General features: G+C 39.3%; 2 protein-coding genes across 4 annotated transcripts in view; one reads left to right on the plus strand and one right to left on the minus strand.

Moving 5' to 3' along the window:
- LOC149076976 (uncharacterized) overlaps positions 1 to 27993 on the minus strand; it is a 127105-nt gene that overhangs the window by 24221 nt on the left and 74891 nt on the right. For all 3 annotated transcript variants that reach the window (XM_089244706.1, XM_089244707.1, XM_089244705.1), the window contains exons 3-5: positions 18393 to 18473; positions 12732 to 12797; positions 590 to 741 (exon numbers count right to left, since the gene is read on the minus strand). In XM_089244706.1, the coding sequence (XP_089100832.1) occupies positions 590 to 741; positions 12732 to 12797; positions 18393 to 18473 (299 nt within the window). The remainder of the gene's footprint in view (positions 1 to 589; positions 742 to 12731; positions 12798 to 18392; positions 18474 to 27993) is intronic.
- On the plus strand, positions 6744 to 10938 carry LOC149076977 (uncharacterized). Its single transcript, XM_089244704.1, has 3 exons — positions 6744 to 8600; positions 8715 to 8780; positions 10136 to 10938. The coding sequence occupies exons 1-3, from the start codon at positions 8583 to 8585 to the stop codon at positions 10808 to 10810; spliced, it is 759 nt and encodes a 252-aa protein (XP_089100830.1). The 5' UTR covers positions 6744 to 8582; the 3' UTR covers positions 10811 to 10938.

Raw genomic sequence — 27993 nt, forward strand, 5'->3', positions numbered from 1 at the left:
GAACTCCCCTAAAATAGAGCCTTGTGATAATGACATGATTTTTTGAGAGGAAGTGTTTAAATAGGTGGACAGGCAGGGCCGGATTTAGATTTGATGGGGCCCTGGGCTATTGAAGGCAATGGGGCCGTTACCGACCAAAACTACTGAACAAGGAAGGGGTGAAAGTCACATTATGATAGTGAGGTAACAAAATTCTAAACTTCTTAATTCAATGTGTTCAAATTTGAACTTTGAGAAATTTCTCTAAAAAACAAAATTGAGGCCCTCTGCAGACTTTAGGGCCCTAGGCCTTATTTAGAATATAGGAAAATCCAGTACCGTAGACAGGCACTTCCAACTGAGTAGGGGGGGGGGGGAGGGTCCCCCAAAACATCACTTTGCACTCACCCCCCAATGATGCTGTTGAAACGGCGCAGCTCTAAAATAACATTTTCTCTTTCTAAAAATATATGGTTCATTCCGTAAAAATGTGTCACAGAATTATTAAAATTGTATTATCTCGAATAAAAAATTAGAAGAACTGAACACACACACGCAAAAAAAAGTTCATATTCAGAACTAATGTGGCAAATGAGAATCATCTTATTACTTTCGGATCTCTTCTTTGCTGGTCCCCTTGACGAAATGCACTTTTTCAGGCAGCGTAATGGCCAAAGAGAACTGGTTGCCCGTGATGTTCTCGGCATCGGCGACTTCCAGAACGCAGTTCATGTCGATGACGGCTTGAGGCACCGTTTCGGGCTGTTTACGAGAAGCGCACAGGTAGTAAAAAAAAACATTAGGGATTGACAGATAATCATCAGTATAAAATTGCTTTTAGATTTACATATATATATATATTTTTTAAGAACATCATTCTGCTATACGATCACACACGCACTCACACTTATGGATTTATACACACTCAAAAGGTTATTACTCTTCCGTAGATGGAACAGAAAACACGGGGAAGAGAAAGATTTCGAGCAGGTGGAGAAGAGATATATTTTTTTTTAACATTAGAGAAAAGCTTCTTCCTGATCAGAGATGACTTCGGGCTATTGCTATTTCTCCGTCTTGTAATGTTGTTCTGGGATATTACATCAAACATCTGCGATGGATGCCATCTAAGAAAGATGACAGGAAACATCTGTACCAATGTACTTTCTCAGATAGTTTCAGATGCACTGATATTACACTATAAAATTTCTTTGAAACAGATCTTTTATAAAATAAGTTTGACCACGAAATACGATAATGTAATGGTCGATTTTGATAAAACACCTGCTTCTCGTCAAAGTTATTTTTAATCAAAGTTAGCCTTTTTATCTAATATTTGATAAAAGATTTTATGTTGATGCACTTTTTTCTATCCAGCAGCTTTAACCACTGAAGACTATATACATACTTTGTGATTTGATGAAATATTTAAAAAATGAGTGATAGGTGGAACCACAAAGATCTTAATACGCAAGCCTCGATATAAAAATTCTCTGAGGAACAAGAAAAAATACTATTGAAGACAGGTTATCGTTATATCGAGAGGTAATCATCAGGCACTGGCCAAACTTACTTTTTTTTGGCATCTTTTCTGAATTGGCGTTCCTCAGTATTACCATAAAATTCAAGAAGATAATATTGACATTGTAATATTATAATTAATTAATCGGCAGGGTCGCAACTCGAGAGAATCAGGTTGGGGGCACCAAAATGTGCGCTTGCCCCTGCTGACCAAGCACCTAGTTGCAGCCCTGTTAACTGATATTCAGTGCTACTTTGACATCCTAAAATTTAGGCTTGCAGTGTGCAACACAACAGAAACGACTTGGCGAGAAAAACTGATATGGACCAAGACGGTGTACCAGCAACCCCCAAAATTGTTATTTAATCTCACCCACTATCAACTAGGCCATACACGCTCAAGCTCAACATATGAAGCGCGGGCCAAATGTGACCCTCGAAGTCATCTGATGTGACCCGCAATCTCAATCCTAATGAGACCGGTCATCAATATCAGTCGAAGAATCACAACAGTTTTGTTTGGTAGGTTACAGCAATAGTTCCAGTCCAGTGATGTTTGTTACATATACAGGGTGATTGATTCCTCTTGCCGCATTTTACTGGCGAACCGTTGATCCTAGAAGCACATATCCAATTAGAAAAAATTATCCAAATAACGCGTAGAACGCAGATACGTCATTCATGTTGCAATGGGTTGTATATAGTTATTAGAATATAAAAATTTGCTTTTTATACGGGCACCCTGTCCTCAAAAGCCCAATTAGAAAGTTGTCTGAGAGGGGGGGGGAATGCACATTTCATAGTGCAATGTTCGCAGATATATTTGAATTCGAAAACCAGAGGAAAGTTCGGAAAAAGCAGTATAAACTGACGGACACAACGCTCCTTTCCCTGACTAATGCTGTTCTTTCAAGCTCCTGGTTTTTTTTAAAAGCCACCATCTCGTTAAAATTCAAAATAAAGATTAACTTTGCGAGTATTAGTGTACCAACAGAGTTTTTCTTCTTTGAAAGCTCTCGGGTTTCTTGATTTTTAAGGGTTCTGTGTCGTTTGATCATACGGAACCCCAAAAAAGCTGCCACTTGGAAACCCATATCATAGAGGGTTATATGGAGATATATTGGGGAACAAACATTGCAAATATATTGTCAAAAAAATCCCTTGAATCCACATTTCAATTTCTTTTACTTTGAAAAGTACATCTTTTAGAGGTTATTTTCATTACAAAATACGTCTTTATAAGTTTTTTTGTTTTTTTTTAAATCTAGAAAGAGTTGATTCCTTGACCAAAACAGGCCTGGTGAGTATGTGAGCATATGAGTAACCTAGAGAGAGTGTGAGCATGTGAGTGACCAAAACAGCGTGCGGAGAATGTTAGTGACAAAAACAGTGTTTGAGCATGTGAATGATCGAAAGAGTGACCGACAGAGACATTCGTATTAACAGGAGTGGGTACGAAGCGAGTTAGAGCACAGGGTGGCGAATTCGAGGAATGAGAAAATCAGACTAAAGACTATATAGTGACAGAAGGGCGGCAAAATTCGTGCAGCCCATAGGCGACAAACACGCAAATCCATCTCTACCCCTAGCTATGTCTAGGGGGGAATCCCCGGTTGAGATACGCCGATTTGCTGCCTACACTATATAAAAAGATATTGTAATCTATTATATGTCCCTGGGATCCAGATCTCTCTCTCTCTTTCAAGTATCTCTAAGGGGTCATTCAAGTATTACGTCAGCATCGACGAGGAGAAGGGGTTTCGGATTTGCTGACTTTTGATGACAAGGGGGGGGGGGGCAAAATGGCTGAAAATCTGCTTACGTAATACTTGAATGGCCCCTATATACATAATCTACAAAGTTTTTACCCAACCCGTGAGCGTACAAATGAGATTCCAATGAATTTTCCGCTGTAGATATGAGTAACCTCTCAATTGTATAATGCGAAAAAAACAAATGTTTTCATAGCCTGCTCTTCAGAGAATTATGAAAATAATTATTCACGAGTTCACGGCAAAACCGCAGGTGCGACATGAAAGAAACAAAACAAAAAAAAACATTACCATCGCGTGCAGGAGAAGACACCATACGCAGATATAATAACGTGATCTAATCATTTATCGTCGTGTCACAGGTAAAAAGGAAAAAAAAAAAACAATTTCCACACCTTATACACGGTCACGATTCGAGGATTTACCTCACACGGGTGATTTAGCTTACGACACATAACAACTTGACACATCAGTATATTTTTTTTATTATCTAAAAAGCGGGTGCATAGAATAAGCCGTGTTCGTAATGCACCCACACGCATGCTATAACATTGTTTCTCCGAAGCGGAGGTGAACCAAAAAAAAAAAAAAATTTCCCGATACCTCGGAAATGAAGGTTTCCGTGTCAAATATTTTCTGCATACACGGTCACGTTTTAGTCACGCGGTCATGGTTTATCACAGTGATCTCCCGATATCGAATGCTAATTAGCAAAGGAAAAACGCTTTACGCGCGAAAAGGACCATTTACATGTACTGCGTTGTTCTAAAAAGTGTTGGGAAATTCGATGGCGACGGACAAAAAATTACGTACGCCAGTCGAAAAAAGGAGATGTGGCCCCCTCGGAGTCTTCCGATGTAAAAATGAACTAAGCGGAACATTTCCAGATCACTAGAGTGACCCAAGGCGTATTTAAATATCACTTAAGTGATTTAGAACTGTGTCATAGGTCACTTAAGTGACCGCAGCATATTTACAGATAACCGAGGCAGCCCCAGAGCACTTAAGCTACACGCTTTACAGTTCAAGAGCAGCACTTAAGTGACCTGCGACACAGTTACAGAGCACTTTACTACCCTTCAGCACAGTTACAGAGCACCAAAGCGACAGTCAGCACAGTTCCATATCACGTATGAGACCTCCAGCACATTTACTCATCACCGCGGCAATGTTCCAAAAAACAATAGTTTTTTTGAAAAACTACCCCCCACTGCTTAATCCAAGATCACTCACGACCCGCAGCACATTTTCAGATGATATAATTAATCCACGACCATTCCAGAGAAGTGGCAAGCGGCGCAGTTACACAGCACACAATTCCGGATCACTAAAGTGGGCCGCCGCACGTTTACAGATAATTTTTTAAGTAACTTGCGTCGCTGTTCCAGATCACTCAATCAAGTGGCTTCCGACACTTTTTCAAATCAATGAAGTGGCCCGCACTCTTTTAAACGTTGAACACCCTTGGTGGTCAATTTCCATGTGGTTTGTTTTGAAATGGTTCTTCCCCCATCAACTAGTATGAACAGGGTGTCCCAATTGGCACGCGCAGCGGTTTTGTTTTTTTTTCGCAGAGATTCCCGCAGATTCCGAAGATCGAGACAAACTATTAAATGCAGTTGAATCCAGCTATAACGAACTCCAAGAGACCGGAGAAATCACTTCGTTACAACGAAATTTCGTTCTAAAGGAATTCTAGGGTATTTGCATTGTTCCTATGTAAACTTATCTGGGGATCAGAAAAGTTTTTATTAAAACGAAATTTTCGCTGCATCGGTATCCGTTAAAACGGGATTCGACTGTATTTAATATTTTGGGGGGAGATTTATGAGGTTGGTATTCAGAAACTCACCCCCCCCCCCAAACACACACACTCATGTTAAATATCAAAATACTCGTCTACACGATGTTTTTCGGAATCTGACGCCGCGTATTTACTCATTTTGACACCCAGGGTACATTACTTGTACGTTCGGGCCTCGGAAACATATTTTCCCTTTCTTTACATATAAATTCCGTTATTTGAGGTAATGTGACAGTGTTAGCAATTAGGGGTCATTCAAGTATTACGTCGGCATCGAGGGGGAGGGGGGTTTCGGATTTGCTGACTTTTGATGGCAAGGGGGGGAGGGTGGTTTGAGAAGGTTGTTTACGTTATCAACCACCCCTTTTTGAAGACATGAAATATTCTAAGCTGCTGACAAGGGGGGGGGGCGGGTCAAAAATGGCTGAAAATCTGCTTACGTAATACTTGAATGGCCCCTTATGTATGGTATAATAGCTATCAAAATAAATTCTTAACTTTACTATGGCATTTGCTTACTTTGCCGCAGTCATCACGCTATTCAAATTTTATATTTAAGAAAAAACTTCGACGAGCTGAGAAAGCAAATACGCAAAACAAACTCTCAAAATTATTGACTTTGTACTACAGTCGGCGTCGCTTAATCAGTTAAAGTATAAACAGACACCCGGTCAAACGGATAAAATCCTCCGGCACCAAAATGTCTCCCATAGAGACAATGTTTAGGTTTTGCGCTTAAATATGACAATCTTAGCAATTTTTTTGCTCAATTAAATATTATACGCGTCAACTGATAATACATACCAACAACTACACATATGTTTTGGTGAATGAAACATTTGTGAATTGATGGGAAAAAATATGTTACTACACACATATAGGGTTCAAATAAATACATTTAAAGTAAGTACTGGCCTCCAAGTATTCGAGTTGTCTTCAATACATACATTTAATTATTTTGCTTTTGTTCTCTGTTGAGCGAATAGAGGACGCTAACTCTACTGATGAAAAGTAAAGATCTTAAGTATTGTGATCATTATAATGAAATATAATTTTCATTTCATTCTTAATGTCTGATTTATTCGAGAACCTTTATTAATATTGATTCTTCAACAGTTTTTCAATATACAAGGTATACTAACGTTATAAAATAACGAAAATTGCTCCCCATATTAATCGGATACCCCGCTTAATCGGATATTGCGTACTGGAATCGTTGACTGATTGAGCGGGGCACAGACTGTATCCTCTCATTCTTCTCTTGACCAGGCCTCTCATTATATTAGCATAAACTTCTTAATCAAGCGAGTTTCAAACGCTCGAAAGCTAAGATTATTCCAGACATCTTGAGAGACGCGCTGCTTTGATCGATGCACTTTGATAATAATATCAGCACTTAATTCCAGTGATAGCGGATAAACACACGCGGAAGGTGACCCGACGGGACTTTCACTCTTACGAGAGAGAGAGATAGATATAATCATCTTTTCTGATAATGAGTGACCAACGTATGACCACTCATTAGAAATTCTAAAAAAAATAACCCGAATTCTCGGGAAAAGGTTAAACCGCGGGGTCTAGTTCAAGTGCCAATTCTAAAGAACATTTAAAAATATAAAAACAAAAAAACGTTCGTAATATAACTCGTGTGCACTCCAACTCGAATTGGCCATTGTTCTGCATTTCTTTCTGGTAGAAAAGAAGGATTAACCCATAAGCTCTATCCTTCTGTAAAGTTCCGTGTGTAAGTTTCCAATTCATACAAAGAAGAAAAACCGACAGAAACAATAAACTTCCGGGCTGTAAATAATTATATTTAATCCAGGAAGGAAATGCAAAGAAGAAAAGAGAGGACCAGAATTGAAAGAAATTCAACTAGTATTGTAATAAAATATCTTGTGAGGCGAAAATACGCGTGAAGGGGCGGATATGGACGTATAATGTGGACGATGTCTCTCTTGACTGCTCACACGAGAAGTCGCAATTTGATGCAGCGCCGCCTTCATTTAGCCACCTCGTGTTGTGATTTACGGAAAATTCACCGATACCAGTGAGTGGTTGGGTGAGTGAGCGACTGAAGAGATAGCGAATAAGCTAGTGAGTGACCGAGTAACTTTATGAGTGAGCAACTGTATGATTGGCCGTACGAGCTACCAAGTGAGGAGGAGGCGATTTATCGAATGGCCGAGTGGGTGACCGTATGAATGAGCAAGTGAGTGACAGTATGAATAACGAATGATGAGTGACCGTATGAGCGACCAAATGAGTGGGGTGAGTATCCGCCTTCATTTAGCCACCTGGTGTGATTTATGGAAAATTCACCGGTACCAGTGAGTGGTTGGGCGAGTGAGCGCATGTGTTAGCGAGTGAGTGACTGAAGAGATAGCGAATAAGCTAGTGAGTGACCGAGTAACTTTATGAGTGAGCAACTGTATGAGTGACCGAGAGTGTGAACGTACGAGCTACCAAGTGAAGAGGAGGCGATTTATCGAATGGCCGAGTGGGTGACCGTATGAATGAGCAAGTGAGTGACAGTTTGAATAACGAATGATGAGTGACCAGGGGAAATGGGTGAGCGACCAAATGAGTGGGTGAGTTTCTGACTGAGTGAGCGATCAAGTGATGAATGGCCGTATGAACGAATTACCGCACGCGAGTGACTCACTCATTTGCTCATCTGTTACTCACCAACTCCCTGAATCTTTCACTTGCTCACTGACTCGCTCACCGGCTCAGTTACTTTGTCATTGAATTGGCATGCCAGTTAAATGAGTGGGGGTGAATTTTCTTTTCGGTGCAAATTGCGAAATGGTGACGATTAATTTTCCGGTTCCTCACACCGGTTCACCCACCCACTCAGTTGGTAACTTATATGGTCACTTACCCACTCCGGTCGGAGCGAAATGTCCCGGTGACGAAACGTGCGAGGAGGTCAAATGTCGGGGGCCAAGTTTCCGTTAACCAAGGTTGCTCAACCTTTTTGAGAGTGCGAGCCACTTGATTCGTTTAAAAACGTGTCGTGGGCCACTTGATAAGGAAATGTGCAGCGGGTCACCTAAGTGAGTGATGTGGGAACGTGCCGCTTAGTTAATTTTTACAAACATAGCTTTGACGTCGCGGGCCACATCAGATGGCTTCGAGCGCCACACTTGGCCGATGGGTTAAGCCTAAAACCATTCCAGGTGCCTTAAAACACTCCCAACCAAAACCTACGACGTCATTCCGAAATAGACTGTCGTCCATGCCTTCGGAATGGCTATGCGTTTTCTTCCAATTTTGCAAACTCGGATAAGAATATTATATATGGATGGACGGATCGCGAGCTCGTCTCGAATCCCGCGAGCAACTTTTAGATCAAAATCGAAGACTTCACTTCGGATATTGAAAACGATCGGTTCATTCGTAGGAAGTTCGTCAAAATTCAAAAATAAAATTACCGGGAAAAGTAAAAAAAAAAAAATCGTTCGGTCCCACAGCGTCAAAATTTCTAAATCCAGGACGCGGCCATGGAAAACAACGACAAGGTGAGTGTGACCACTGTTGTAATTATTGCTAGTATATCTCATTCCACGTTGTATAACATTATATTCATTTCTTGAGGTTTATTGTCGTCTTTTTTTGTGTGTGTGTCTTTGCAGAAGAAATATTCGTATTTGACGAGGAGAGCGGTCACCAGGAACCAGACAGCTTTGTCCGAAAAGATGGTGAGTTGAAATAATTTCGTTGAATACCGACTTAATCATCAATCCCCTCAGTGTAGTCCGTATCTTACCATTAGAAGAGTATGGTTCTACTTCTCCCGGACTTCTTTTTCCTCGGCCCCTTTTTTGGACAGGGTTCGTTCTTCGAATCGGTTTCATCCTTGAGCCGTTGTCTCGAATGATGTGTAATGTCGAGTGCCTGGGTAACCCAACGGTCGTAGTTGAGTGGAGTGACCAGTGTCTCGAGTTAGTTGTCCGGGAACATATAATGTATACGTACCCAATGGTGGTTAATAGGCAGTAACCTGGCGATACTCGCCGAAAATTGGCTGGAAGTCCTCGTTTTGTGCAATTCTGGTCGACCTATCGTTAAGCCAATCTGCTTGTTGAAATGTATACCTGGTTCTCTTCAGCTGCTCATGCCTAATTAGGCTTAAGCTAGGGCCCATATGCATAGGGTCTAATAGTCTTTCGCAAATATTTACCTCTAGTGTTTGCCTCCCTCTGCTGCTGCAATGAAACAGCGGCATAAGCTGGCTACACACTGGCCCAACTTGGAGGCTAATGCTCCTTGGCGAATATATGCAATGTTCGACTTTTACTGGAGAGGTCCTGGTCGTTCCCATCGACCAGCCTGTTATTACCTTCGCAGACCTCTCGTATTTGATCCGTACTCCTATTGGCAGCGTTGACCTACAAAATCCAATTGTACTCCTCCGGGACAGGACAAGGAACTATTATGCTTACCTTCCAGATGATCATAGTCACGAAATCGAGTGGAGCAGTGGTAAGATATCGTCTTCCACTATGAAGGTTACCGTCGAGGTCCACGGGTTCGAATCCGGGAAAGAACATGAGAAACAAGTTATTGACCTGCCCAGCCTGGAGCGACCAACCATAAATGACGCCTTCATCCCCCCAACTCCACTGCTTGGAAATGGCCGTATGGCGATATATGACTGAAGTTGCTGTGCGGTGAAGTCGACGATCATCGTCAATTGACACTATAATGACTATTCGCCCCGACCAAACTTGGAATATATTGTGCCAGCTGGTTAGACGTGTGTCCTCGGCTTCATGGGTAAAATCATTTCACAAAATTATTGCTAATATGCATGGCCACCGTAGGTGTCGAAATTTGGGGGCTGAGGCTATTTAACCCCCCCCCCCCCCAATGAGTATAAAATACATCGTACCACTTCCCTTCCCTCCTGCATAGGGGATTGAGTCCCGTACATAAGGAAAAATTGACCTCCCCAATTTTTTTTTTTTCATGTCGGTGCCTCCGATGGCCACCCTCGCAGTAGCGAGTTCTTGCACCTGTTCTGAAGCTCGATTTTCTATGTGTGTGATTGCAGGCCGAGATAGAGGGCAATCCCGATGCGGAACGAACGGCTCTAATCGACGTCCAGATCCTGACCATGAACGACAACATCCGCACGAGGAACAGGCTCAACGACACTCAGCGCGAAGTGATGATGAAGCTGGACCGCTTCGACAAGGAGATGGCCGAGAATAAGAGGAAGCAACTCGAAGCCCAACGAGAGAACGAGTTGCACGCCCCCAAAATGATGGACAGTGCCGACGGAAACGGAGAGGCACCAGGTTTCGACCCGACTTCGGGTGCCGTTCCATACGCCGTTGGACTATTCGGCGATGCTCAACAGCAGCAGCAACAAAAACAGCCAATGGCAATGAACGTCGGCGATGGCGACGGGATCCTGGCAGCGAATCCTGGCAACGGTGACTTGATGGAGCAGCAGCAGCAGATGGGAATCGACGAGTTCTACCCGATGCACGACGTCGTGGTGGCAGCTGTTCCGCCGGACGCAGGCGCGATGCCGTTCAATGCGGCAGCTGTTCCGCAGGACGCAGGCGCAGTGCCGTTCAATGAGGCAGCTGTTCCTCTGGAAGCAGGCGCAATGCCGTTCGTGGTGCAACAAACCACAGGCAACATGGCCGAACAACCGGAGGAGCCAGAGTCATGGTCCGCCTGGGTGAAGCGAGTCATAAAGAGGGAGTTCTTGTTCTGATCACCGAATCGCTCTCTCGCCCTATTTCGAAGGTCAATCGACAAGTTCTTGAGAAGATAGTCGTGGATGAATAAAAATATTGTCAACCGCTCAGTGTTTTTGTGGTTCTTACTCAATCATGTATAAGGACTAACCATCACAAAAATCGGTTCCCTTCCTATCGAACGTAAGTAAAGCTTTCTTCAGTAAGGAGGAGGTAAAACTAAATAACCAAAGGCTGCACTGGTAAACTGGCGTTTTGTCTGCATGCAGTCTTTAAAAGAGTTCGAACCCTGTTGGCGGCACAGTGGTGGTCGGCTATAGTTGGTTTTCTACGGGTTTCCAACTTTGAAGTGTGAGTGCGAACCGCCCTCCCATTTGAAAAAAGTCTCTCCGCAGAGAGCAGACAGACAGAATAAAATGAAAATTCAAACATTTACCATCTTCATTTCAAAATATGGAAGTAAGATGGCAGCACCAGCGAAATAAAAACGGCCGTACCATGCTGAAAACACCGATTTTCGTCCGATCACCGAAGTTAAGCAGCGTTCGGTTAGTACTTGGGAGGGTGACCACCAGAAAACACAGTGTGCTGTTGGTTGAATGTTGCAGTGGTAAGATGGTTGTCTTGCCACCATGAAGGCTACCGTCAGGCCCCATGGGTTCGCTTCCGGTAAATAACATAAGCCGCTGAGGCAGTCGAGTTGTCACAGTGACGGACTCGAATTAGTGTGCGATAAAGTAGCAGAACACAAAAGAAGCACAACTCTGCCAACATGTTAAAGAGCCCCACATCCTGAAGCAGGGCCCCAGGCTGGGATCTTTTACGGGCCCCCCAACCAGACTTTCACGGGGGCCCCTTTTATGATGAATTTATAGCGTGAAAAAACAAAAAAAAAATTAAAATTCTCCCGGGCCCCAGGGCTGGAGCCTTGTCAGCCCACCCCTTGTGAGGACCATGCTACACATATAACTCAGGACACACATTTCGGCATATACCGATTCATTAGAATTTGCGTTTCCGAATGGTGGAGTAGTAGTAGTATAAGCACCAGTGGAATTCCCGCTTTCAACAGTTCGCCTCATCGAGCTCTACCAACTTCAAGACGTGACAATAATCGTAAAGATGACACACATCATGGGCTTATATTCTTCATGAAGTTTTTGAAGAATGTTCTCAAAGGTCCACCGATACGGCAGCAGTCGTTCACCCCCCCCCCCCCTCTCCGAAAAGTGACTCATTGGAGAAGGCAATGTTTTTTCCAATTAGAAGTGGTTGAATTTAACAATCGGTATGCTAATTGAAACCGTTTATGCCCGTGTTTCCCAAAGTAGGCAATATCGCCCCGGGGGGGGGGGCGATGAAATGATCCAGGAGGCCGGTAGAAGCTATGGATTTGGTAACCTTGAGTAGGGGGTGATGAGAACGCAAAAATTGTGGGGCGGGCGATGGAACAAAAAGTTTGGAAAACTATGATTTATACCATGGTCTCTAAAACTTTTTGTTCCATCGCCCCCTTCTTCAGAAATTTTTTCCTCTCATCGCCCCCCCCCCCCAACTTAAGTAAGCGCGCTATTGAAGTGATGTGGATGATGATCTACTGATCTGAAAATGTGTCGCGGGCCTAATTATATAGCTCTGGAACTGTGCTGCATGTCACTCAAGTGACCTGTAAATAATATGCCGCGGGTCACTCAAGTGATCTGATCTGACTGATTTCACGACGTAGAACTGCACTAGGGCTCACTTAAGTGATCTGGCATTGTGTCGCTTGGTTGATTTGTTTTACAAAACTATGAAGTCGCGGATCATGGGTTGAGCATGTATGGCCCAGGGGGTAATTTTACATCAGTATACGAACATCCTCAATAGACGTCATTACCAAGATTCGATCCTAATAACGATTACATTCTACTTTTATTTGAAAATATTATCACTTACGCATTCGTCCACGGAATAAGCCAATTCGCCATCATCATACAGAACGAACCATCGGCGCTGCCATCGCTGTTATAAAAGGAAAAACAGAAAGTGTAGTTTTTAAAATAAAAATGGTGAAAACAAGTGTCTTGCTGAAAAACTAAAAAAAAGCGTATGTGGAGACGAAAACCCAATGGGAATGTATGCGGGGGGGGGGGGGGTCCTAACGTTTTTCAGCCGTGACTTAAAATCAACAACAAGATCAGCTTTGCGACCCATGGGGCTGTTTGTTTTCCGAAATTTGTGAAACAAGTGACGCAATAAGCTGAATAAGCTCGTTTAAGTGCAGAAGCGCGACTGTAAGTGGATTGGCACGACTCACCTAGGAAGCCCCTGGGAATCAAGTATGGGTCAGGGGTTTAGAACAGTGTTTCTCAAAATGTTTTAGCCTACGACCCCCCTTTTGGACCATATTTTCTTCTCGTGGCCCTCGTCTTATTCAGGAGCACCCCCCCCCCCTCGACCCTCATCTAGGAGAGAGACCTTTATACTTATCGAATTTGGTCAACACTAAATTTGCGTTGAACAAAAATTTTATAAATAAGATCGATCTCTGGAACCCTGGGCTAGGTGCGGATCCAGAAGGGGAAGGTGGCATGATCATCCGACCTAGAGCCGAATTATATGGGTAAAATATGTGTGTGAAAATACGAGACAGTCCAACGAACCGAGAGGGACGATAAATAACCCAGGGTCCCCGCTTACCCTGGGTTAGAACTCAAGTTTCCTTCTTAGGGGGGCGGTGGGGAGTGGTTCTATGCATGGTCGTCTCAACATCATGGGTACCCAGGTAAAGTGATCTATTGGGCCCCCTCCCCCATTCTAGGCTGGAAATAACAGCTTATATATTTACACTCTCGAAAATATGATACCAGATCTACTCATGTGGACCCCCCCCCCCAACCCTATGGAAATGAGGTTCCGAGCCTGGGTCCACATGGGTTAAGATAGACCATGATTTTATAGACAGCTCTGCTGAATTCTTAAAGCGGTCAAATTCTTTCACTTGAAAGCTTTATTTCTTCACAGCTCCGTGGCCCGCGTCACCGCTTGTCGTGGCTCCCCCATTTCATTTGAATTTCGCACGTGGCCACCTTAGAATATCTCGGGACCACAAGGGAGGGGGGCATATTAGCCTTAGGTTGAGAGCCACTGGGTTTAGAATCCCATATATAAAGTATATTAAACAGTCCTCGACATGACAGTTGTTTCTGAAATCGAATTCCCTCTGGTCGTAGGAAGCAAGAACGTCGAACAACAAAATCCCGAAGGAAAAACAATCGATAAAAAAATGCCTTTTATTTATTTTTTCTTTAAGATCTTTGACATCTTTATGAACATGATGCATCTCCCAATGAAAACAAGGAAGTGAGCAAGAGCAAATATTATTTCACGAGAAGCAACGTACGAAAATGTTTTCCTTCAACGTTAAAATAAAAGATAAATATAGTCTTGACACGATAGGGGAAAGAAAAAATCCTGTCAATTCATTGCCATTGGTTTCATTCAGATAACACCATGGGCATTGAACAATCAATCAAGATATAAAGATCGCAAAAAAAAATATTCGCTTTTGAAAAGATGACCAAGATTGAACCTGAGTACTTTCAAGATCTGCAAAACTTCAATGTGTCAAAGTAGGAAACTTTCGTCCAAAAACATGAACATTCAAATTTGAAATATGCTGTTCCTACGCATGCTTTTTTATTCATATTTTTCCTTCTGATACACCGGGATTACACTATAAAAGTTGAAAAATGCAAAGCACATCGACTACATTTGAGCGAATGTAACCAATGAGCTTATTGGTTGTTTTTTTTTTTCAAGCGTTGTAAAATATATTTTATCAAACTTTTATAGCGTAATCCCGGCCATAGGCATGAATATTGTTTTTCTAAGGCTGGGATTATACTATAAAAGAGTTTTACTAAAGTTCTTTTATATAAAATTTAAAAATGCAACCAATAAGCGCATCGGTTACATTTGAGTGAATGTAACCAATGAACGTATTTATTGCTTTTTTTCACAAGCTTTGTAAAATATATTTTATCAAACTTTTATAGTGTAATCCCGGCCATAGGCATGAATATTGTCTTTCTAAGGCTGGGATAACACTATAAAAGAGTTTTACCAAAGTTCTTTTATATGAAATTTAAAAATGCGACCAATAAGCGCATTGGTTACATTCGAAAGTTTTATAAGAAAATTTTCATAAAACTTTTATAGTGCAATACATACACTACAAAAGTTAAATAAAATATCTTTTAAAAACTTGACAAAACCAACCAATAAGTCTATTGGCTATATTCGAGCGAATGTAAAATTTTTATTATGAAACTTGACAAATGCTCGAATGTAACCGATACGATATTGGTTGAATTTTTCAAGTGTTAAGAGAATTTTTATATATTTTTTATAGTGTAATTCTAGCCATAATTAATTAACATCAATTATCAATACGTGATATCCATTAGCTCCTGTGGAGGTGGCTGGTAACTCCTAGTGTGAAGATGTACTTCCAGCCACATATCTAAATTTTTCGTCACCTTAGAGATGGTGTGAGATTACTCTTAAATTGCCATCATCCCTATTCTGTTATACCAACCATGGCTTCAATGCACTACTGCATTCAATTGGCATAGCGATAATGGAGGTGGGGGGGGGGGAATATGAGCTGTTAAAGACTCATCTACACCTCGACATACGAGTGAAGGTTAAAGAATTTCGGTATATAAGCAACACACAACCATCATCATAAATAGACCATCTCTTATAGACCTCCTCTTAATATATTAAATTACAATTTACCGAATAAATACAAAAAAGACCTCATTTATTTGATTATACAGACGGAAACCCCATTTATATCAATCGTATATAATAACCTTTCTTTTTTAACTCTGATATTTAATATCATTATTTCACGTGCGCGAACATTTATATCATTTTTTCTTCTTTCCAAACCATAACATAACCGATCTAAATTGCTAACTAGCACGTAATACACGAATCGACGGCCTCGAGGCCAGTCTGCAAGATCCTAAGCTGATTTCCTCTAACCGATTGTTATATACGAAAGACCCGTAATGGGCCTCCGAAGCGAAAAAAATTACGAAGATTATACACCTAAAATGTATATATATTTTTTTGTTATTTTGTTCTACATCCTGCGTGTTGTTGTCCTTAATTACATACACGAAGACATCTCAACCGGACGGATTTCGTTCCACCTTATACCCATTCCATAATTTTTTTTTTCTCTTCTTATAAATACACACCACCAAGCAATCACATTGTCCGTCGTCATCAAAGCTGGAATAATTAGACAAAACAACAGAGAGGGGACCCCATCAGGAAATAAGACCTTCTTTCTGGATGGGTGTTGACATGGCTCGGGGACAGGGTTGACCGACTGATTACCGTCTCAGAGGCCACGAGAGAAAGATGCAGCAGAGAAGAAAAAAGAAGCCCATAGGAGAGTTTTATTACCATCAATTTACATCATTTACTTAATCTGCCCTGTTGGAATAGAAACGCCTCTATGGTAAGAGGAAGGATAAGTTCATGCATCGAGGTCGAGCCTAAGAGAGTGAACTCGTTTATCAGGATCATCATCAGCTTTTTTTTTTTTTTACTGTGTTGAAGGTATAGGGTGTGTGGATATACACATATTTAGAGGCATCAACCTCACCGGTAAACCACTATAAAAAGATACGTGACATACAAGAGCTACTTAAATAATCTGTGAAATACTCTCCGAGATAAAAAGTTGAACTTGATCTTGTTAATTTGGTATTTCAAGATCATCGGTTTATTCTTTTGCATTGGTGGGGAAATAGCCGTGAGAAAAACTACGCGTAAATTAAGGCAACGGCTTACGCGCAGGGCACTTGTTTTCAAACCAGTGTGAATTTTACAAAACGCGTGTGCTGTTATTCACAATACTGTATAAAACAAGAAAATCCACTGACATATTTGAAATATTTCTATACTTTGAGATATTTTTATATTATGTCATCAAAATTAATTTATTTTCAGCACTTACTGGCGTAAGTGTACACGGAAACCTACAGCATATGACTGTTATCCGTGCAATGAACCAATAGGTTTAAGGTACACGGAATATTCTCTGAGATATAGTAACTATCGTGAAAGAATATACGCAAGTTTTCATAAAAAAATTAATTTTTTTTTCGTTCAAACAGCTGTAAAATATGTAATTCTAAACATATGGCCAAGATCCTAGTTTATTGCCAGCTAATATGTTATCTCGAACGCTGTTAGAAAATTTCATGAGAATATCTTGCACAGTTTTTGAGAAATTTGGTTTTGCATGAAATAAGGTAATGAAAAAATGAATCTTAAAAAAAATGGTGCGTGAAAATTGTCTGTTACCTTTGGAACCATTGTTCCACATGATTTAAATCAGCCATAACTTTGTTTTTACTTATTGCATGCACAAGAATAAAACAGTTTTGGATTCTGTGTGTAAAACATTCTTCCAAATAAGTTTATAAAACCGTTTCCTACAATTTAAAAAATGAGAAGTCGTCATTTGTACGAACGTAGTCAGTCGCTACTCATGGTAGGGACCCGCGAGGTTGGAGCCGTCATCCTATTGGTAGGCATATTCACAAATCAAGAGCTTTGGTTATAACTATCACCAGGGCTCTCGTACAAAAAACCCTAGCATGTGCTTGAAATAATCATGATGCTGATCATTGAATAGGGTGTTTATCTGAGAGTTGTCGGTTTTTTTCACTATAAATTCACTTTAGAGGAGGCTTCCCTAAATATTTGTCTAGGATGCCTGGCTCCAGTATTGGGGGTGGGGGCATGATGAGCGCACTGAAATGGTGGACCCATCTCTAAGACTGTTACCATAACATTCAGGAAAAAATACTCCATCGATTGGTCAGGAGCGCACTCATTTCTTCTCGTTAAGGTATAGTCTACGAGAAAGCAATGTAGTCCCAGATTAAGGACCACTAAATCATAGTTTCCCAAACTTTCTGTTCCATCGCCCCCCTTCTTCGGAATTTTTTTCCTCATCGTCCTCTACTCAAGCAAACCCATAGGATCCTATGTTAAACCAGCAGCTTCTATTGGCCCCCTGGATGATTCCATCGCCCACCAGGGGGCGATATTGCTCACTTTGAGAAACACTGCACAAAACTAACGGCTTAACAATGGCTCTCTCTCCCTCATTGCAGAAATTTTCAAAAACTACAATTCTGGAAAATATTAATAAACAGTTCAAAATACTTGAACCTTCGCTCGTATATCGGGGTGCCGTAGATGAGACTTTATAACAGCTCATACTCCTTTCATCATCGTTCTGCCAATTAAATGCAGTAGCGCGTTGAAGCCATGGTTGGTGTAAGAGAATAAGAATGATGACAATTCAAGTCATCTCACATCATATCCAAGATGGCGAAAAATTTTTGAAATGTGGCTGGAAATACATCTTTATTCCCCAGGAGTTACCAGCCACCTCCACAGGAACTAATAGATATCACATAATGATAATTGATTCTAAATTATTATATATGATGATATGAATTAATGATAATAAAGTCACTACACGATGAGTAAGATGCAACGTTATTTCAAAATATTCACCTTATTCCGATTGGCCGGCAATGAAAAATCCCAGTCCGGTGCGACGAATAAGTAGCTGCATAAGCACACTTTCCTCGTAGCCTGGGAAAAGAAAACAAAACTGTCAGTTACTATAAATTCAGTGAACACTACAATTCATGAAATTTAATAAAATCTTTTTTGGGATTTGTTTTGGTTATTATTTTTTTAATTAACTTCAAATTTTTCAAAATTCATCAACATTTACCCATATTTTTACGACAAAAAATAGCTTGAAATCATTTTCAATAACAAATTCTGCCGTTAAAGCAGCAGTTTTTGTTACACACTTTAGTGTGTAACAAAAAAAAATGCATATAGACATTTTGCGTTACATAAAACTAGCGCATCATTTTTAGCTCCGGCTACATCTAAACGGGTAAAAAGGTTGCTCATGCTCAAATATGAAATATTTGAAATTATGTTTACGAAAAAATTGTTCTCACGAAGGGGGATGTCTTGTTGTTAAAATAATTTCTCACTTTTTTTCAAGATAGAGGACGTTGCAAGAAAGCAAATCACAGTCCTGTAAATGCAGGGTGTACAATTAACACCTCATTTCTGTGGATTTTCCCGTCACTGTCACTTACATAAAGTTTTCATAGCATTGTTGAAGTTTTACGGCAGCCACAAATCGCCGGCTGAAGCTTTAAGAACGTTTCGGACACATAAGAGATAGAAGAAAAAGTTCGGGTCCATAATTCTATGATTTGCTTTCTTGCAGTGTCCGTTATCGTTAAAAATTTCAATTAATTTTTTTAGTTCTGTAATAACCCCTCCCTCTTCATATAAGAATAACTGTTTTGCGCACACACACAAACCGCATTCACACATATTACTATTCTTTCAATTTTTATGAATATTCAAACTGTTTACAAATTGATGGGACACCCTGTATTATTCCTTAATAAGAATCGAGAAAGACCACCGATCTCATCTGCGGCACCCCCATACACGAACGGAAGGTTCAAGACCGCCGAAAAAAAGTGATGACACGTGGGACTAAATCAACGCATAGAAAAGGTATTCGATACTTCTAATATCGAATCAGTAGCGAGACAACGTCATAAGTTAATAACAATTATTCTTTCCCACATTACAGTAATTATTCTTAGAAGATCAGATTATGGAGCTAAATTATGTATTTCGTTGATAGATACAACGTCCTTAATAACATGCTCATAGTCAATTCCTCGGTACGATGCCAAGTAAAATCATAATGAATAGAAAGGTGGTGTATCTTAAACAGATGATGTCACAGGTCTCAAGATACGTAATATGGTAACTGAATAAACAGACGGCTTTTTTTTTTACTCGTTATTTATTTTTCTTCCACATCTGCGTGCCGTCATCATCATTCTCATACAAGCATGGAGAGAGAGAGAATCGCCATGAAATAAAAGAAAACTTCCATGTTAGAAAGATTGATGAACCAAGACGGTTTCAACGCGGAACAAAATTGAGAAGCAAATCATGTCCACGCAAGGAGAGAGAGAGAGAGACACACACACAGAATTATTTTTGGAGACATTCGCTCACTATGTACTGCTATACTAGGTCCTTGACATCAGTTATTTATGTAATTCATATTCGATCTGGTCCTTGCGAGGAATAGGAAAGAAAGAAAATAAGGTACGTGCCGATAGGAGAAAAAAAGAATGAAATAATATTCGCTTTTTTGACATGTAAAGGGAAGAATTCGAATGAATTTTAGTTGAAATGTATGACGGACACCGTAAAACGCGGAAGCGATAATACTAAAAGACATTCTACGAAAACAAAAATTTTTGTTTTCGTTTTTTTTTCTAATTGCACTGGTCTAAAATACTAATGCGGTTAATAAATACGTCGATATGTATCTGCGAGAAAAACACGGAACGGAAGTTTCTCGAAGAGCAAAAAAAAAAACAACTCGGTAATGGCTATACGGAACCGAAATACGCTAAAAATACTCAGTGAGAGCTCACTGTATGAATGATGTAACGATTACTCTCACTATACAGGGTGAACTCGTGGTAAAATCTTCAAGGTATCCAACACTCTTTCTTGTCACTTAAAATGGCACTGGAGTGAACTTTAATATCTTTTTTTGATAGAAAGAGTTTCAAAATGTCGAAAACAAAATTTTGGACTACTTATGGCCATTTTCTATAAGAAAACCATTTTTATGTCAAATTTTAAGCAAAGTTCACGTATTCGATACACGATTGCAAAAAAATTCTATGAGAAGGGAGTTTTTTTCCCCCTACAGTACATTCAGTTAGTGATGGTGCAGATTATGAACTAAAATTTAAAGGATTGTATGATATGCTCATAAGTTACACTCAAATCCTTTGATGTACGTGCGAATTTTTTGGGGAAATTTCATTCTACATTGTCTATAAAACAATGTAATTAGACAAATATATTTAATAACCCCTTAGATTTTCCTTCATAACTTTAACAAAATATCATTAAAATTTCGTAATGATACAATGAATCGATTTTTGAAAATCATGTTTCAAATTAAAGCAAAATGTCAGAAATAGCACGATTCGTAAAAAAGCGTTCAAAATTTTCATTCACATATTACTTGTATGTAAAAAAAGCAACACTAAAAGGGACGTAAATTCTATCCTAAGCTACATAAAAACAAAACAAAAAGCCAGTTCTGTAATCACAAAAAATGGGGCTTTCATAAAGAATTAAAAAATAGAAACCCAATTTCTTCCAAAAAGCAGTCGTATATTATTATAAATACATTTAGAGGTGGATAGCAATGCAAAAATATTTTCGTCAAAGATTAATTGCAAGGGTGAAAGTGACACGTTTGAGCTCTATAATAGTGGCTCTTGTAAGATGGAAAATTTTCAATGATGAGATATTTTTGATTTGATGTACAACTATTTTTCAATGGGGTGCAATTCCCTTGGGGTGCAGAAATTCGAATTCACTGGGGTACGACCTAATAAAAAGGTTAAGAACTAGATACTCTAACCGGCATCATTACGCTATGAATTAGAATATCAGGTGGAAACACAAGATCTGCAAATAATTCTTTACTTTATGATGCGAGAAAAAACTTTATATGCCAGTATAGAACTTTCTCAAGTCAATTTCACCCGTGCATTCTTTTTTAGTGCAAAATGTTTGGCCGCATAATCTTCATCTTTACCATAAGTTCAGAATCATCGCGAAGTATTCAAAATTTTGGAGTGGCAGCCATTTTTTGTAATCAATAATACCACTTGGTTGAGTGTGTGAGGCAATGTCGGTATAGTGTTGGAACGGCATCGCGAGGATCCAGCTTCGAACCACGCTGGCGCACGTGGTTCGCCAAACGTTTCTCCGGTTTTTCAACTTCGAGGTGCGAATGCTAGTCGGTCTTACTTTCGAAAGTCTCTCAAAAGACAAAGAAATTCCTCGGAAACACTCCACGTTAGGTTCAGAACAGATACACGCACATTTCGGCATGTACCCATTTGTTAGGAATTCTACAGAGCGGTGTTTCTCAATGTTTTCAATTTTTTCATTCAAAGTCTTCTTTCTTTCATATTCGATATTTTCCATTCTTTTCAATTTTCATATATTCAAAAATCGATAGATATGTTATATATATTTAATGCACCGCGGTCCAGATTGATGATCAGCGGAATCAGCGGACCCCTTGTAGCGTCCGAAGGGGTCAATTTCAACGCCCCCCCTTTCCGTCCCATAAAATCCAAAAAAATTAGGTTTAATTTTGTTTACCTACTTTTCTTTTTATATTTCCACACCATAAAAAAACAAGTCGATATCACAGCACAAAAAACGTGTTATTCGTGCAATAGTAACAAATGGAAGTATGACTTCTTACAGAGTACCGACGGACCCCACAGCGGTCCACGAACCACAACAGGTTTGGAAACACCGCCATAGAAGAATATGGACTAGGTTCATATGAGGTTTAGCAGTAGTCACCACACACTTTAGACTCAATTTTTATTCGGTCCTTCCCCTCCCATCCCCCACCATTATAACGAAATCTGATTGTAAGCAGATGGTTCTTCTTTTCGAGACATTTCATTCACTAGTTCACACTGAATCAAAAGACCAATGAACCCTTTATCTTTAGAAATTTTAAATCATGTGACAGCTATGACTGCTAATAACCGTAATAACAAAGAGTATAAAAAGTCCATTCGATTGCCGTATCCATTCACAAAAATCCACGAAGAGACAGGTGTGTGAAAGTTTTTCAATCACATTCCCATAACGCATTCAAACAGGCGGAAAAAACGCTGTATCGATGCTCATTCAAGACACCAATCGTGTCAAAGAATCAATAAAAGAGAAATCGCAAAACTCATCATGAATCGAGAATGAGGTTGGCACTTAATACAATTCAAACAAAACCCACCTAATTAAAAGAAAACAAAGAGAATTAATTTCGTTTAATTTTTAATTAACACACACACACACACACACACATCGCTTCACAATGACCATTATTAATTTACTTTAATTACCTTCGTTTCCATAATAAGAGGTTTTTTCCTTCTGGTTTCGTTTCCGAAACCAGTTTTTTTTTTTAAAGGGACACGAGAGAAAAATATCAACAACAACAATGCTACTATAAGATTAATCAACTAAAACCGGTCTTTTATTTTGCAGCTCTCTGACAGCTTCACTTCGCTGAAAACGATCGGTCAGTCAATCGAAATCCCCTTATTTCATGTTTTTAGTGACTCAAACAAGTGTTCAAATTTTGCCTCAATTGTACTCGTGATTTTCTTTTTTTTTTCAAGCCATTTCCGTGAGCATCACATTCTAAAACAGTGGTTCTTAATCGGATGTGCGGGAGAGCATTTTTTGCGGGTGCTAGATGGGGGAGGGGGGGGGGATTATATGTTGATGTCATGACTATTCAGTAAAATTGAAATGATAAGAATTGAATTTTTATATTCTTAGGGAAAAAATTGATAATACCGATATTTTAACCCCTATCACCTCTTTTTGAATTTCACTTAAAAAAAATGTGCTGCGCGAAATTTGCGTTGCAAAAGTTTATTTTCTGATCAGCGATCATATTAGTTTTCCCTGAAATATTATTTAATACCTAAAATATATTTTGCGGTTTGTTTATATTTGCACCTCGTATTATAATCATGCTATACAAATTTAGAAAAATTGGCAAATTTGAATTTTCTTTTTTTTTTTCTATTGATGAAATATATACGATAAAAGTATCAAAAAAAAAAAAAAAAAAAACAGTTGCTTTTGCTGAGATGAATTTTATGCATCAATTCTTTTGGCCCATTGACCCTTTTGGCCCCCAAGCTAGAGAGCGAATGGGACAAGATAAATCAACCCATAAAAACTGGATATTGGATATACACTATGTGATATATTATTGTCTTTCTTCACAAAAAAATAAAATAAAATCAAACTTGCTTAAAAATTGATTTTCGCCTTTTTCCTCTAATAATAAGGAATGGTTCATTTCTTGTGATTAGCAAAAGCCGTTTGATTGTTAACATATGTGATATGAAAAAATATTTAAATAAAAACAAAACACTGAAATATTGTCTTGTCCCATCAGACCAATGGTTCTCAAACTTTCATCACCCGCGGCCCCCTTGCTCAATATATGGTACATCTGCGGCTCTCCGGAATAGTTTGGTAGATTTATTTTCCAATTAAAAAACCCCACTTCAAAGCATAAATAGGCACACATATCAATTTGTCCCATTATTTCCCTCCCCTCTTCCCCTCAATTTGAACATTTTCAAGTCAACGTTTAATTTTTTGAGTTATTATCTAACCCATGTTGAATGAGTGGAATTACGAATCAACGTTGCACACAAATATAGTCTACAATATAAATCTAGAAATACCTAATGCATTTGTGCAATTCTGAGTATTTTGGTTTTCCAGTTTTCACAAAGGTAACGGGGAAAAAATTTCAAGTTACACATACAATAATAGTTATTATAATAGTTATATCACACACATACACACACTAAAGTAGTGTTCAACCTTTTCACACCTGCGGACCGGTGAAAAACAATAAAAGAATTTGGTATACCGGCAAAAAATAGCCTTTAAATAACCGGCATAACAGGAAAAATTTGTGGACAGGCAAAAAACGGATAAATAGGAGAAACAATTGTAAAAGACCGGAAATTTTTTTCTTTTAATTTCTGTTTGTGTTCACTTTTAACGCTGATTTTTCATTTCACCCATTCATTGTGAGACCAAAAAAAGTTAAATTTTTCTGATTAGAAAAAAACACGACGTAAAATTTTTTGAATTTTTAAAATAAAAAGATTGAGCGATATAAGTAGCATTATATAAGCAACCAATCAACTTTCAGAAACATGACATTTGAATGAGTAGCAGCAGCAACACCATGAGACAGAAACGTCCGCTAATCAGAAGAGATCGGGCAGCTGTGAAAAAAATAAAATAAAGCCCGGAAATCTTCAACTTCAAGGATTGACATTCGAAAACAGTCAATCAGAAATCATTCGATGAAATTGTCATCGAGGACATAATAATGATGGAAAACATGATTCATGCAGAGAATATGCTATTTCTTGTATCATTTTCCTAATGCAAAACAGGAAGGGGGTTGGGTCCTCGCCCTCAAACGTCCATGAGTTAAAAAGACTCTCACCAATATCATCGTTATTATAACGATCAAGGTGATCATAGCAGAGAGGAAAAATACTATATATATATTTTAAGATCATTTCTTTATAGAAGAAAGAGGGTAGGATTTGCCTTCGTCTCGCCCAATAACATCGATGTTTGCCTAATGAGAACTTAATCATTCCTTATTTTAATGATGACTTTCTTCAGTATTTTAAAAAAACAGATCCGCAAACACGGTCGATGACGACTCCTCCTTCCCTCTGGAGGGGGAAATGAAATAATGATAAGGTGCTCGGTTGCATGCGTAATGCGCCGGGCCCTACACCTGAAGCGGCCACCTTACTGTGTGTTATTCTGTTATCCGTACCTCAATTATAATTTGTTGGGAGAATAAATAATTTGTTAATAATTACCTTATAATGGACGAATGTTTCATAATGCATATTATAATTTTTTTTTTTTTTTTACAATTGAGACTCTTGTTTTGGACTTGACTTCTACGACGTGAACTTGTCCCCGCGATGCTGGTTTCTTGATCAACATTATAATTACTTTTTAATGTTACTTCGCAACATGTAATTCATTTACATCTGACGAATGACCTCGTTGCATGTCATGGCAGTTGCGAACATCTGTTTGGATTCCTGTCCGGGGATTTCACAGAACTGTGAGGTAAGATGTTTCTCACAACAATTCTCAACATCAAAAAATTTAAACTTATCTCAATGCTATAAGAAAGGAAGAAAATTCTTTTTATGCTGAAAATTCGTCTTCTTTGAAATCATCAGCCAGCCTCCAGACCGGATCACGGCCACGAAATATCGAATCCTCCGAGTATCTGATAAATTCCACACCAGAGTTATTCAACCTTTTTTTGTTTTCTGGGCAGCATTGGAAAAAGGAAGAGCCGTTCGTTTATGTTTTGGCTCCGAGTACACAAATGAGAGCATTTTGAAGCCAAATTTACTATTCTAATTGGAAAGAAAAACGACACAGCTGTCCCCCTTTCGACAGAAAAATAGACCTACTCGAAATCATACCGAAACAGAATTAATATCCAGGGAGTCTCATAAATTCGTAAATAGTTTAAAAATTCATAAAAATTGAAAGAATTGGAAAATTCGAATGCGGTTTACGGAAAAGTTATTCTCACGAAGCTGTGTTTTTTGGTATAGGAAAAAAAATTCAAATTTTCGTCGATGGAGGGCGCTGCACTCTAATCAAGAGGGAGTGATTGGACTTGCACCTTTTTTTTTTAATCTCTCGTGTACCCGAAACGTTCGTATAGCTTCAGCCGGGGATTCGTGGCCGAGCTAAAACAACTTCACCAACAGTGCTTTATCTAGCCATGCCAATATCACGAAACTTCATGCAAGCGCCAGTAACAGAAAAATCCAGAAATGAGCTGCTAATCGTATTTGCATTTTATAGAACTCTGATCTCCATAGTTCCAGTAATTTGCTTTCGTTCAGCATAGCTTTTTGTCAAAAAAATCTGAACCAATTGTTTTTCTGCAAAAAAAAAAAAATTCCTCTCGTGCGAATTACTTTTTCGCAAACCGCATTCAAATGTGCGATTGCTTGAATTTTTATGAATTTTCAAACTATTTAGAATTTCAAGGAAACAGTTATTTTCCGGATATTATGCTGAGGTGAGCTCGGAAAGAAAAGTCATCACGTCTCCGCCGGGACTCGAACCCAGGCCTCTTGCATACCGGGCAAGCATGCTACCATCTACACCACTGGAGACACATGAATCTGCCTTCCTAATTTCACGCACTGTGTCGTGAGGCGCTGAAGTAGAGGCATTAGTAGCCTCTCTTAACTTCAGGAAATGGCCCCCGGGTGGGACGGTTTAGAGAGATATAGATGGCTTCTTTCTCAGCCAGAGATATCAAGGAAACAGTTATTTTCCGGATATTATGCTGAGGTGAGCTCGGAAAGAAAATATCGTGAAATTAGGAAGGCAGATTCATGTGTCTCCAGCGGTGTAGATGGTAGCATGCTTGCCCGGTATGCAAGAGGCCTGGGTTCGAGTCCCAGCGGAGACGTGATGACTTTTCTTTCCGAGTTCACCTCAGCATAATATCCGGAAAATAACTGTTTCCTTGATATCTCTGGCTGAGAAAGAAGCCATCTATATCTCTCTATTTAGAATTTGTAGGACACCCTGTATGTATTAGAATAATGTATGTTCAAAATATAAAAAAAATAATGTAAATTCAAATGTGTGATTCCACGATATGTAACTGATATAGATGACAAAAGTCACGGCGATGTTTCGACTCGATACTGTTTGGAAGTGCTTGTGGGCCGCATACGGCCAGCGAGTTGGACATCCCTTTCTTTAAATGATAGATTTCGGTCTTAATGTGGCTATTCTGAATGGGGCTACGAGGTTCGTCTTATAACATCTCCGTGGAGACCATTATGGAAAGTCTCAATTTTATACGACCGGAAAACCCTTAGCAGAAAAGCAACAAAAACTAATTCGAAGTAAATCGACAGCGTCTGTAAAAAAAAATTAAAGGATAATTTCCGATTTCTTATCACTATATTAATATGTTCAACACCAACTTTTATGGACTTCAGTCCAGATCAAATCAGTCATAAGATCATAAGAATTTACCCAAAGGTAAGAAAATAATAATAAACTTGTACAAACCGTTCTGGGAAGTTAAATGATCCGAATAATCAACTATTTTACGACCATGCCTTTTTTTTTGCCGCTCGAAATAACGGATTAGATGTCGCTCTTTTTTCCACACCTGAAACTGTCTCCCAATACGTATCTTCATTGAGCACTAGCAGAACTAATTACTAGTTCAACAAAAGGGTTCATGGGAAAAAAAATAAATAAGTAAATAAAACTCAACAGTTGATTCCTGGTTTCATGTTCATCATGTATAAACATACAGAGGAGCTTGTTTTATGAAAAGAAAAAAAACCCTTAGAAACGACTCATTGAC

The sequence above is a fragment of the Pholcus phalangioides genome, unplaced genomic scaffold (assembly GCF_987345545.1).
Source record: "Pholcus phalangioides strain wild (caught in Gottingen) unplaced genomic scaffold, Ppha-v1.0 ptg000015l_1, whole genome shotgun sequence".
NCBI lineage: Eukaryota > Metazoa > Arthropoda > Arachnida > Araneae > Pholcidae > Pholcus > Pholcus phalangioides.

Coding starts and splice junctions, on each gene's coding strand:
- LOC149076977 (XM_089244704.1), top strand. Junction 8,781..10,135: donor CAGCTTTGTCCGAAAAGATG/GTGAGTTGAAAT, acceptor GTGTGATTGCAG/GCCGAGATAGAGGGCAATCC.